Source organism: Budorcas taxicolor, chromosome 5 (genome assembly GCF_023091745.1).
Source record: "Budorcas taxicolor isolate Tak-1 chromosome 5, Takin1.1, whole genome shotgun sequence".
NCBI classification, from domain to species: domain Eukaryota; kingdom Metazoa; phylum Chordata; class Mammalia; order Artiodactyla; family Bovidae; genus Budorcas; species Budorcas taxicolor.
This window is the reverse complement of record NC_068914.1, coordinates 72,487,069-72,500,646: the sequence shown is the minus strand read 5'-3', so window position 1 is coordinate 72,500,646 and position 13,578 is coordinate 72,487,069. Positions and strand designations below refer to the sequence as shown.

At 48.4% G+C, this 13,578-nt stretch overlaps 1 protein-coding gene across 1 annotated transcript; it reads left to right on the top strand.

The window, feature by feature from the left end:
- Positions 1-3,610: 3,610 nt before the first annotated feature.
- LOC128048091 (keratin, type II cuticular Hb1-like) lies at positions 3,611-7,781 on the top strand. The gene is made up of 5 exons (XM_052640540.1): positions 3,611-3,628; positions 3,732-3,836; positions 5,798-6,018; positions 7,031-7,058; positions 7,566-7,781. The coding sequence occupies exons 1-5, from the start codon at positions 3,611-3,613 to the stop codon at positions 7,779-7,781; spliced, it is 588 nt and encodes a 195-aa protein (XP_052496500.1).
- The last annotated feature ends 5,797 nt before the right edge of the window (positions 7,782-13,578 follow it).

Below are 13,578 nucleotides of genomic sequence, written 5' to 3'. Positions count from 1 at the left end.
CTTTACCACTAGCTCCATCTGGGAAGTCATACAGTGCTGACCAAAGTGTAAATTGTTACTACACCAACTTTGGCAGATAATTTTTGTTTTGTCATGTTGAACATTGACCATCCTAAGGTCCCCAAGTTCCACTCCTAGATCTTAGATGTGTATCAAAGAGAAATTCTCACATATGTGCATCAGGGGTCATTTAGAAAAATTGCTGTAGAATCAACTTTGTAAAATGAAAAAATAAAACAGAATAAAAACAGAATAACATAGAAGCGTAGTATATTCACTCAATAGAATACTATGAATGCTAGGGGAGGAATCCTAGCTAAACAAAAGACAAAAAAAAAAAAAAAAAAAAAAGAAAGCCCTGTGTAACTGATATCCTTTTTATTAAAAAACAAACAAGAAAACCTTACAGATATATTTTTAGATATATGTAATGTATGTGATAAAACTTAAAAAAAAAAAAAAAAGCAAGGTGACGTTGATACAAACTCAAGGAAGTGGTTAGTTACCTCCAGAGTGAGAGGGAGAGGACAGAATGGGTTCTTGTGTCAGTAAGTTAGTTCATGGATATTTCATTACATTATTTAACAAATAATGAGATTAATATGCTATTTATAAGAAATGACGGAGAAGGCAATGGCACCCCACTCCAGTACTCTTGCCTGGAAAATCCTATGGATAGAGGAGCCTGGTTGGCTGCAGTCCATGGGGTTGCTAAGAGTCAGACATGACTGAGCGACTTCACTTTCACTTTTCACTTTCATGCATTGGAGAAGGAAATGGCAACCCACTCCAGTGTTCTTGCCTGGAGAATCCCAGGGACGGGGGAGCCTGGTGGGCTGCCATCTATGGGGTCACACAGAGTCGGACACGACTGCAGTGACTTAGCAGTATAAGAAATGAAACCTAAACATAAAGCTTGGTGAAAAAACTAAAACATATGAAAACCTGAACATGAGCCCTGACTGAAAACCTAGGTCCATAAATTGAAAGTGAAACATTAAAGTGATCGATTAGAGGATCAGAGGGCACTTTATAGTAGAAGTAACTTTTCATAAAATTTATTTCAGTTTATGTGTTGGATATGTATATAGGTACCGATTCATGATATAAAATAGATATATTTTAAATTTATTTAACTTTGCTTATTTATCTGGCTGTGTTGGGTTTTAGTTACAGCACATGGGATCATCGCTGAGTCATGCGGGGTCTTTGATTGTGGTGCGTGGGCTCCAGAGCCTGTGGGCTCAGTAATTGCAGCACTTGGGTTTAGTTGCTCCCGTGGCATGTGAGATCTTACCTCCCTGACTAGGGATAGAATCTGTCTTCCTTGCATTGCAACACAGATTTTTAACCACTGGACCACCAAGGAAGTCCCTAAAATGTATTTCTTATAACTTGAGCTATGGCTACAAAAAAAATTTGACAGCCAGTACCCTAAAGAAACTCTTGCCAAAGTACACTAGCGAGTACAAACCCCAAAGTTCATAGCAGCATTGTTTGCTATGACCAAAAAAAAAAAAAAAAAGCACACATGTGTATACCCCTAGGAGCAATAATCACACTGGGATACTCTACAGTATGGCAACACAAACTAAGCTACATGCCTCAGAATGGTTGCATCTCACAATTAGAATGTTGAGGAGGGAGAAGCAAGTCATAGAGGCCTGCGTGTAATTCCATTTATAGAAGTCTTAAAGGAAGGCGAAACTAAAACAGCTGCTTAGGGATTCATACACATATGATACAACAATAAAGAAAACGCAAGGGGGTGCTCAACGCAGAAACCCGATAGTGGTCACCTTGGAGACTGGGGTCAGAGGGAGAGGATGCTGTAAGCAGGAAGGGTCCGTCCCACAACGGGCTTTGGAGGTACTGGTGGGCACACAAGGGCTTGTTTTATTATGCCACCATTTAAATCATTAAATCCATGTTATATATAGTCTTGCATGTATGAGAAATTTATCAAACAAAAGAAAAGGCTGATCAACTTGTGGTCTCTGGTCCCTGTTACTCCTTCAGTTTGGAGTCCTGTCTTTCCCCAGATTTCCTACCTACTAGTGGAAATGGACTCCCAGGCGAAGTCTCTCTCCCTGCTATCTGTCTTCTGGATTGCTACCAGACAGGCCTTCCCACACTGCATTGTACGTACACCAGGCTGCTGGCCTCTTCAAGCACCTTCTGTGGCTCCCTGTTGCCCACTCCCAAAGCCCAGACTTCCCAGCTCCACACATTTCCCCCCACTGCAGTCCTTTTCCTTCCCCTACCCTGCTTCCTCCTCCTCCTGTTCTTTGCAGGTCCTTTCCAGCTCAGAGACTATCATGTTCCCCTCTGGGCTCACAGGTCTGGCCCCTTCCACCACTCCCCCAATCAGAACTCTGCAAATGCAATAAGATGAGGTCACAGAGCCCCCAGGAAGAAGAGGCTTTGTCCCTCAGAGCTGAGCATTCTAGGAGCTCTCTGGGCTAGAGCTGAGCTTCAGGGCCCACAGGAGGCTTGGAGGAGAAAACAGCTCTGCTCATCATGGTGAGACTTGTCTATATGGCTCATCAGTTCACACAGGAGGAGGAGTCCTGAACTCCACCCAGATCTGTTGGACCCAGCCAGGCACAAGCTTGCGTGCTGTGTCTTCAGCTTTTGGGGATGAGAGCGGGTGTGGGCAGTAAGAATAGGGCAGAGATTGGTGGGAGATGAAGTTTTACAGCCTCTTTTCATCCATTCCCCACACCCTATCTATCAATACCTTGGAAGGAAATTTGCACTGGGCTGGAGTGGACAGTTCCTATTCTCTGTGTTGAAGGGCCTGTGTGACTTTATCTGTTCCTTGGGGAGCAGAGCAAAGTGTGTGGACTTAAGATGCAGCCAGGTTCAGTCATTGACTGGCAGGGTCGGTCATATCCCTCAGGGTCCCTACTTCTTGCACGGTGGCTGAGCATCAGCTTGCCCGAGGGAAGATAATAGAGACAGGAACATCTCCCTGGCCTACTTCACAGGTGGTCCTGAGCCCCAGGGAGATGGTGGAGGGAAAATACTGGAGAGTGTAAGGCACTGTGAAAGCATCGGTCACTGTACCCAACTGGTTAGATGTTGGCATGTACAGATGGGATGCAGGAAGGGTAAAGGCCCACTGATTTTGCCCCTTGTCGTCCCATAATGTTGTCTCAGAGTGGCCTTGGGTTTGGGGAGGTAGCTGGAAACTGGATCTTTTGTCACTGATTAATAACCTTCATCAAATTAGGAAAGTTTCTTCATATTCTTAGATTTGAAAAAGTATTTTTAAAATTCGGGAATGTCAAATTTTTTTAAACTGCCTTTTGTATTCATTTAGATCAGCCTATGTAGTGAAGGACGAGACTAGATTTCCTAGGGTTAGCTACCCTGATTCTTGAGGTCAGCTCTGTGTGGTCAGTCCAAAGACTCAACAGACTGCGGCACTGTTACCCTTTGCGGCTGAGCTCACACTACCTTTGGCATCCACAGACCTGGTGCCCACGTGCCATGGTGCCAGCCAAGTGCACTTCCTTCTCTCAACCACCGCTGGGGATAGAAAGGATGACCATTCCCACCTTATAGATGGAGCAGCAGAGGCTCAGAGGAGCCAAATGAGCCACCCATGATAGCAAGTGGGTGGGTGGGTGCTGGAACGGTCGTGCTGGTCTCCAGTGAGTGCACCTGCTGGTTCCTCATCTTCTTAATCAACCCCCCCACCCCGCTTGGCTGCCCCCACCTCGCAGTGCGAGGAGATAAAGGCAACAGTGCAGAAACACACGCAGAACCTGCGGCACAGCAAGGAGGAGCTAAACAGGCTGAACCAGGCCATCCAGCGGCTGACAGTGGAGGTGGACGGCACCGAGAGCCAGGTGAGGGGCGGCGTGGGGGTAGCTGAGTGGTGATGCTGGTGATGCATCCTACACTAGACTCCCCTCCCCAATCCTTTGGATAGAGTTTCTCTTTGTGACTGTCTGAGCAAACAGGAGTGTGGTTATGTGTGTATATACCATGCTTTCATTTGCCCAGGACTTTGAGTTTTTTTTTAAAATGTGGATAAATAATTAACATGCAGGTAAAAACGTATGCATATGGATGCTTGTTTGCATATCATTTTTTATGTATATATATATTTTTAAGTCTGTATGTTTTGTGATTGTCCTACAGTGTGAAATTTGAGCCCATCTTCAGAAATGGCAAGATTCTCTTACCTAGTATCGTGGATCCCCTCTAAAAACATGTAGATCTGGCAATGTTAAACTGGTCTCACACAGTAACATCCGGTGAGAGAAGAGAGGCCTCTGTCTTCTCTTTCATCTTCACATGGGGGTCATGCTCCTGCCGCGGGCTGCAGACTCCACCACTCCAGACTGCATCCTTTAACACTGGGGCAGAGGGATCTTGGCCATTTAGCCTCACCTCGGCTGGTACTCTTGTCGTCCTTGTCAAAGAGATGCAGCTAGGCTCTGGTTCTAGCTCTCTATCTACACTGAAGAAATGGAAGGCTGAAAACAGGAAAGACATCCTTGTGATTTCAGGAAAATTAGAGTGTGTATATTTCTTTGTGGAACTGGGTACTATCCATATACACTTTACATTTGGCCTTTATTCCCTCTCCCCTCCTCCCCCCACCCCCACTGTGCCCAGTCTTAGTACAGCATTCCTAGTTCCCTGATCAGGGATGGAACCAGGCCCTGGGCATTGGGAGTGCAATCTTAACCCCTGAACCACCAGGAAAGTCCCTGGCCTATACTTTTTGATGTCTCCAGCCAGGCTCTGTAGGCACTTGTGTTTCTCAGGCTTTAGGCTCCAGAAAGAGAAGGTTCCCCCATGAATGCCCTCTTTCTCCCCACCTCTCTCCCTCTCACCTGCTCCTCTTTCCTCTCAGCCGCCCTCTTGGTCAAGCTCCTGCCCTGGCCCATGCTCCACCCTGCAAAGGGAAGAGGTTCTGCTTCCAGTCAGTTCTCATTTTCTGCAGAGACAAGTGTCTCAGGCTCTGCAGGATATTCGTGGGGGTTCTCCCTTCTGCAGGAACCCCTGACTTTGAGGAGGGACAAACTGTTCAGGTTCCAGGGGTGACAGAGTGGTGGCTGGGTGGTCCCATTGTTGGCAGTCTCCCAGCAGCCTCAGCTGCTCTGATTCCCTGACTGGGTCCCTAAGCAGCAAGTATGCCTCGCCAAGGCAGGCCTTTATTATCTATATTTTTTTCCCTAGAGACTACAAATTCCAGTCTCTTATCAGGAAAGGATACTCTTCCTGTTCATTTCCCTGATGAAACAATAATCCCAGAATGACATGCTAAAATGTATTTGATGCGTCCCAGACCCTAGCTCATTTTGGAAGTGTCACTATACTAGATGTGGGCTTCCCAGGTGGGCTAGCAGTAAAGAACCAGTCTTCCAAGGTGGGAGCTGCGGAAGACACAGGTTCAACTCCTGGGTTGGGAAGACCCCCTGGAGGAGGGCGGGGCAACCCACTCCAGTATTCTTGCCTGGAGAATCCCATGGACAGAGGAGCCTGGTGGGCTACAGTCCATAGGGTTGCAAAGAGTTGGACGTGACTGAAGCGACTTAGCATGCACACACATATACTAGATGCAAAAGGCTCTCAGTCACCTAAGACGGCTGGTCCCCAACCTCCACCCTGGGAGTGGGGCAGACACACAAACACAGATTTCAGAGCAGGCGCACTCATTCCTCTTAACGATCTCTAACTTCTCTTTGGCCCTCTGGCTATGGAGAAAGGTCTTGGATCCTTGAGTGGGGAGGGGCTGAGGATGTCCTCCTGTCTGTGGTCTTCCCTTTGCCTCCAGGTCTGTGAACCAGAGAGAGGCAAGGACCCAGCCGCTCTGCAGGAGGAAAGTGCCTCAGGATGCGCCAAGGGCAAGCTGGTCTGGCTGGAAGCTGCCCTGCAGAAGGCCAAGCAGGACATGGTGCGGCAGCTGCGTGAGTACCAGGAGCTCATGATCGTCAAGCTGGGCCTGGAGTTTGAGATCGCTGTCTACAGGAAGCTGCTGGAGGGCGAGGAGAGCAGGTGAGGGCTAGGCGGTGCTTCAGATGTGGTCAAGGTGAGGAGTAGAGAAGGTTAAGGGAGGATACTGCCTGGGTCCTCGCCAGCTGGGGTGGGGGATAAGGTGAGGAGAGGTGAGCTGTGTATCCAGGGATCTGTTCTCCTGGAGTCAGTTTTTTTCCCTCCATCTCACAACCCTTTGGACCAAGGGTTCCAGCTAACAAGTAACCTTAGCACCCGTGATGAGGGACTCTTTCACTCCCAGGATCAGAAAGCAGGAGCCAGTTTGTCTATTGAGACAACTGCAAGGACCAAGGCCCAGCCAGGGGGAGTAAGATCCCTAGTGTGGGTGCCTTCAACTCTGCTCCTCTCTCCTCCAGGCTGGGGGAGGAAGGGTTTATGGCAACAGATAGGGCCTGGCTTTTAACATTAGGCAGGTAGAGACCCAACGGCTTCCAGCTCCAGCTGGGCCCACTAGGCTGAGGGGAAGGAAAGGGAGCCCATTGTGCCGCAGACAAGCTGCATGTATTGTCTCCTTTAAACTCTTGGGAAGGGGGTTCTATTATCCCCATTTTACAGATGAGGAAACTGAGTCTCAAAGAGTAAAAGACCACCTTAAGGACCCACAGGTAGAAACTGACTGGGTGAGGCTTGAACAATATTCTCCAGACAACTGACCTATCTCCTCTGGGATCTGCCTTCAAAATGCCCCCATCATGGGGTCTAATTTCAAGATAAGTTTAGGCTAAAGACAGTGTAGATCTTCCGCCTTCTCCCTTCTCTAAGAATTCTTCAGTAAAAGAATTATTTGAATTTAAGACTTGGCAGCAGCAGCAAGACAGGAAGGGTTGAGTGTAAAGGTCCAGAAGGAGTCTTTACCCGAAAGCGCTGAGGGGATCTGAGAGACCCAAGTAGCTATCAGAATGGAAGGATTTCTGCCTGTCTGGAGAGGGCCGGAAGTGCTTTGTTTTGAAGAATGGTGAGTATTCTGCCTGGTAGATGGATTCACTCACCTGCTCCCGCCTTCTCCCTGCAGGCTTGGTCTGGGATTTGGAGCAGGAAATGTCAGTAAGTAAATAAGAGAGTAACTTGGGGGTGAGAGGGGCCACATGTTATCCCCTCCCCACCCTGGGTATGTATCCTCTCTGGGAAGGAAGTAGGGAGCCTCTTCCTCTGTGTGTCTCCCATTTGTGAGGGCTGTTTTTCCTCTTGGGGGTGGTTTTTTGGTGTTTGTGTGTATTGGGCAAAGGGGTTCTGTGGTCTGTTCCTTGGCGGGGGATCTGTTGATGTGTCCTGGGGTGTGGGAGGAAGGTCTGTGGGTTATCCCCGTGGAAGAGACTGTTTCATTCTCGCATCGGGGGGAATCTGGGGCTGACTCCAGGGGGGAGACATTCCCGAGTTTGTTTCTTAGGGGATGGGGTCTGTGTATCTGTCACTTTGAGGAGTCTGCACGTCTGTCTCCTGGTAGGGGGAGGTGTCTGCGCATCTCTATATCTGTATGTCTGTCTTCTGGGGCGGAAAGGGCAGGGGAGACTTGGAGTTTTTTCCTCCAACAGCCGCTCTCCGCTCAGCCCTGGGAAGTGCTCCCACCGGCCTGCCGGGCTCAGCCTCGGGCCCTGAGGCACTGCTGCCGCTCAGAGCGGGTCCCAGCGCCGTGGAGACGAGCGCCCCTGGCGGCGGCTGTGCGCTCTGCGGCTCCCCCGGCTGTGTCGAGGGTTTCCGCGGCAGCGGCTCACGCGGATGCTGAGTCCTTCCTGCGCTACTCCGGAGAAGTCAAGGAACTCTAGCTTCCTCCTCAGTGACTTGGACCTGTGTCTCAGATGCCCGCTCCCACGGTTCCGACCCTCGTCTTATCTCTCCCTCTTGTCCCCCACCCTAGGGTATAAAGTCTTTGAACGTGGTTTACTGGACCATGGTAGAGCCGTCCCCAGTGTGGGCATAGGCTGGACGCTGTGCCACTGGGAGGCATGGTATTTGTCTTCCCTGGATCCAGCACCCCTCCCCTCTGAACTGCCCCATCCCCTTCTTTTCCTGGGACTCCTCCTCTGCAATAAAAAGTTATGTGGCCGTTGGAGCCTTCCTGCTGTTTGTGCCTAGATTCTTCAGGCTCTCTATCCCCAGACCAAAGACAAAGCTGGCTGGATTTGGGGGAGGGAAAAGAAAAGGGGAGACATTACCAGGAAGCAACCCCACTTTGGGTGTGTGGGTCCATATGACTTCAGTTGATGGTGATATCAGAGGACCAGGATCTTGAGGGTTGGGGATGTTCTGTGTGTGTGAGTGTGTGTGTGTGTGCATGTGTGTGTGAGGGCCCCTGGAGCTACCAGGAAAACCCAGTGAAAGGGAAAGAAGGGGTTGATTCATGCATGATGGTGGACTGATTCCCATCCTGGGGTCCGCAGGCAGCTAATCTTGCCAGAGTTGCTGAGAACTGCATTCATTGATCCACTCGGTCTATAAGTGCCAAATAGCCACTGAGGGTCAGGCATAGTGCTTGGTGGGCAAGGCACTCTAGTCCGGGGCAATGGTCTGGTGGTGGTGGGTGGGGGCAGGCCTTAAACCAGGAAATGGAGCAGAAAGAAATGCAGTGATGGGGTTGAAGGTGAGCCCCACTCTACCGCCCTGGTGTGAGCACTTGAGGACAGGTGCAGGGGAAAATGACCCTGGCAGATTAGGGCTGGAGGACATGGACACAGTTGGGTGGTCCAGGCTTTAAATGAACAAATCATCTGACCGTGGGCTGGGAACAACATACCACAGAGGAAGAAAACATGAGCTTTGGAATCAGAAATTCCAGTTTGGCTACTTCCAGATCTCTGGTGCAGTTTGGTCTGCATTTTCACAAGGCACCTTTGAGAGAGGGTGCAGAAGGTAGCCAGTTTGTGGCAGTGGGGGTGGCCTGAGAAAGGCTGGGTTTCTGGGTTCTTTCCTTGCCATACAGGCCTGAGAGAAGCCTCCATTCAAGGAGCTCACATTCTTTTCTATTGCACAAAGGATTACATCACTGACCTATCTGGAGGACAGTGGTCCCTGCTTTCTATGTCCCTGGGTGGGGCTAAGGTGAGTCACTGGTCAGAGGCCCAGGTTTACCTTTTAAGGTTTGCTAGTACCAGAAGGTTTGCTGTGTTTTCTGAGTTCCTGCCCAGAGAACAGGTACCCAAAAGGCCTACCTCCTGGATAAACAGAGCAGTCTCATGCAAGAGGAATGGGACCAGAACTTGGCTGGCAGCCTGCCATCCACCTGAGGAGCAGGGAACAGGGCCCCACTGGACTCACAACCAGCCCTCTTAATCCTTTCTGACCAACACCAATGGTATAAACATTCTGACCAACACACCCAATGCAAAGCAGCTGCCTGAAAGCAGAGCCGCTCCTCCGCACACTTTTTCAGGTGGATTTTATGTTCCCTGCATTAGGAAGTGATGAGATTTTCTGATATTCAAAGTCAGGTTTTCCACCTTCTGCCATGCTGATCATGTCAATGAAGGAAGATTATAGGAAGTGCAGAAGGAAGAGCTATGCCCCGCCCTGCCCCCACCCCTCACCCCATGCACCCCAGGAGCTGCAATCAGTATCACTGAGGACTGGTTGGAGACCACAGGTTTTCTTTCCAAATCCCAAGCCTGATGTCAGGCTAGAGACGCCAAGGGCCATGGGGTCAGATTTTAGTCACTTGTTGGGCCCAGGCCAATGCTTGTGGTCTGGGGATCAATTTTCTGAGTGGCTTTCCTGGCCAAGGGCCACATTCCAGCCTGGGGCATTTATGGAGAGTCAGTCCTCGACTATTTACAAAGCTTTGTGAGTCGAATGACTTCTGAAGGGAGGAGAGGTGTCACCAGTTGCTTCTCATTGAAAGAGATCCTGAGGGGTCAGCCCCCATCTGCGCCCACACCTGCCTCACACTTGATAGCAGCATTTGGAGTGTTGGATGCAACTTCATAGCATCCCGTGAGGACCGTGACCTACCTCATCCATCCATCTCCAGAGTCTGCCATGTAGTAGATATGAATGGCTGAAGCCCTGTGGTCCTGTGTGGTCCACTCTGTCCTTGGATGACTCGGGCCCTGCTCTTCCACTATTAACCCTAGGGACCTCCTTGGGAGTCTCCTGATGCATCTAAATGCAGCCCTTCCTGATGTGATTCTAGCTACAGTATATCAACCAGTCAAGCTTGGAATAAGAAGAAAGGGCCCAGATTCTATTCCCAATCTTGCTTTTACTGTTTCTGGGCCTCCTTCCTGCTCTCTCTACACCTAATGAAGGTTCATTTATCCCTTGTATTTTTCCTCCCTAATTAATCTCTCTACTGTTGATTTGTAAAATAAGAATAGTACCTAACACAGGGAGGTTTCAGAATTAAATACATTACTATATATAAGGAGCTGAAAACATAGTAGGAATTCTATGAATATAATCAATATTTCACTTACTGGAGTTCTTGGGAAAAGTTGTGAGTATCTTTGAAGAAGGCTGTCCAACTTCAAGAAGGCCAGCTGGTCTCCCTCTGTCCCGGCTGGAGCTGTAGTAATTGTAGGGCAAGAAGGGTAGGCAGAGGAGCCCAAGTCAGAGCTAGGGTTCCCCAGTCAGAGGGTACCTCCCCAGCATGACCCCCAGCAGCACCTGCCTATCACCACTCGCACCACAGTGCGGAGTCCAGTTCTTCACACGTGACCCCGTCTCACCCAAACCAGTCCACTTGTGCACTCACACTGCAGTCATACCCTCACGGACCCACAAATGTCGTCTCTTCAGCACATATACAGAGGTATACACATATTCACACACGTACGTGTTTCCACACAGATGCCCAGACATGTACGTGCACCTGGATGCAATCATTCTGTTCCACTCACAGACAGAAAGCTGCAGACAGTGAGCTGTGAGGGATGAAGCACAGTGCGTGGCACCGTGGCTCCCTACTTCCCTCCAGCTCCTCGTGCCGTCCCATGTCTACTGAAGAGTAATAGAGCGTTCACTGATTACAGGAGCCAGGACAAGGAAGCAACCTAGATGTCCATCGACAGACAGATGGATGAAGAGGATGTGGTATATATATGCTAGAATATTCCTCAGCCATAAAGAATGAAGTGACGCCATTTGCAGCAACATGGATGGACCCAGAGATCATCACACTAAGCAAAGGAAGACAGAGAAAGACAAATATGATACCACTTATATGTGAAGTCTAAGAAAGTGATCCTAAGGGCTGTCTAGTCAAGGCTATGGTTTTTCCTGTGGTCATGTATGCATGTGAGAGTTGGACTGTGAAGAAAGCTGAGCACCGAAGAATTGATGCTTTTGAACTGTGGTGTTGGAGAAGACTCTTGAGAGTCCCTTGGACTGCAAGGAGATCCAACCAGTCCATTCTGAAGGAGATCAGCCCTGGGATTTCTTTGGAAGGAATGATGCTAAAGCTGAAACTCCAGTACTTTGGCCACCTCATGCGAAGAGTTGACTCATTGGAAAAGACCCTGATGCTGGGAGGGATTGAGGGCAGGAGGAGAAGGGGACGACCGAGGATGAGATGGCTGGATGGCATCACGGACTTGATGGACAAGAGTTTGAGTGAACTCCGGGAGATGGCGATGGACAGGGAGGCCTGGCGTGCTGTGATTCATGGGTTCGCAAAGAGTCGGACACGACTGAGTGACTGAATTGAACTGAATGAACTTATTTACAAAATAGAATTAGACTCACAGAGTTAGAAACAAACTTGCAGTTAGCCAAAGGGGAAAGATCAGGGGGAGGGATAAGTTAGGAGCTCGGGTTTAAGAGATTCAAACTACTATATATAAAATAAACAACAGGTCTTACTGTATAGCACAGGGAACTATATTAGATAACCTGTAATAACCCAAAATGTAAAAGAATCTGAAAAATAATATCTATCTATATATATACTGAATCACTTTGCTGTATACCTGAAACTAACACAACATTGTAAATCAACTATATTTCAATTAAAAAAAATAGAACTTTAAATGGCTAAGGGACCTTAGCATCTATCTGGTCCAAGCATTTTTTTTTTTTTCCCACTAGTGAATACACTGAAGCCCAGAAAGAAGAAGTGACTTGCTGAATGTCACACAGCAAGATGTTTCATTTTCTTTACCATCCTGCATCATGGGCAATATGTATGTGATTCATTCACCCTCGTGCCTCTGCCTGAGCCTGTCTAGGACTGGGAACCTATAGGGAGGTGAGGATTGTGGAGCTGGGGTAGGTAAGAGGTCAGAGCCAGAGAGAGGGTGAGAGAGTGAAATATGACAGGTCATCAAGGTCCAGCTGGGCTGATGAGTCTAGTGAGATGCAGAGGGAGGGGTCAGTTGAAGGAGCTGTCTCTCAGGACCGGTGGCTCCTGAACTGGGGGTGGGAGATGAAGCTGATACTGGGGCCTTGGATCTGGACTCCAGATAAGGTCTACTTCTGAGCTGTATGTTGTCACAGCACAGAGGGCTGGTTAGAACAGTTGTGGATTCTGGAACTCTCCAAGGGCTCTGTCCTCAGAATTCCATTGAAGGGTGGAGGGGACACATTGGTGGTCAGAAGACCTAGGATTAATCCTGTGCTTTAAAAGAGCCTGTGTCTTTCCAGACCTCTCACTTCTGGTCTCAATTATTTCTATTGCCCTTAGTGATGGAATGGGGACTCCCATTTCTGTTAGCTTCCTGGGCCTGGATCCAAAAGTTTTGAGATTCACTGTGCTGTATACGTGTATATTCAGGTATTCAGTTCGGTCTCTAGTGAAGCTGAGGGGCCATTGTCCCACTTGCACCAGCACTTGTAATATCATCATCAGTGTAAGGGGGACAGTTTACTGCAGGGAGGAGCTTGATGGCCCAGAAGATGTGGGGATTTTTCTCTATTCTTGGGTCTCCGATCACAGATATAAGTGTAATGATAGTCAGGCCATGGCCCTTATCCCAGGAAGGATTTCTATTTTATATTCTGCAAAAGAATACTACTGACAATAAACACATGTTGTGGTTATTTTGTGGCAAGCACTAATTATTTTACATATATTAAATTCCTTCATCCTGCCAATAACCCTAGGAGGTGAAAAAGAGGTGCTCTTTTTATCATTTCACTTTAGACGTATGGAAACTGAGGCACAGAGAGGGTAAGTAAACGGCTCAAAGTCACTCAGCTACGAACAGAGCCCAGTTTTGGACCCATGCAGTCTGGATCCAGGGTCTGTGTACTCACCTCTGGGCCACATCATCTTTTTGCTTCTTGTTATTGTCTAGCTTTGAGGTAATTTATCAGTGATGGCAGGTCTCCAAACCCCAAAAGGACTCCATTTTAAAAAAAGGCAGTCATATCAAAGACTTTTTGAAAGCTTAAGTCATGTTCATATATTCACCCCTTAAAGAATTCTCATGAATTACTCAGGTATGAGTCTTCTCCACCAAAGCCAAGAGTGATGTTTCCTTAAGCTCTGAGTGACTGGTGAATCTATTCATAAGTGTATACATGTGCACAGAGGTGATTTCTGGGAGGCAGCTGTGGTTTAGTGACATGACCACTAAACATGAACAGGAGGTTCAAACCCCAGCTGTGTGCCACTGAACTCAGGGTAGAGCC

Coding starts and splice junctions, on each gene's coding strand:
- LOC128048091 (XM_052640540.1), top strand. Junction 3,837..5,797: donor TCCAGCGGCTGACAGTGGAG/GTGGACGGCACC, acceptor CTTTGCCTCCAG/GTCTGTGAACCAGAGAGAGG. Junction 6,019..7,030: donor CTGGAGGGCGAGGAGAGCAG/GTGAGGGCTAGG, acceptor TTCTCCCTGCAG/GCTTGGTCTGGGATTTGGAG.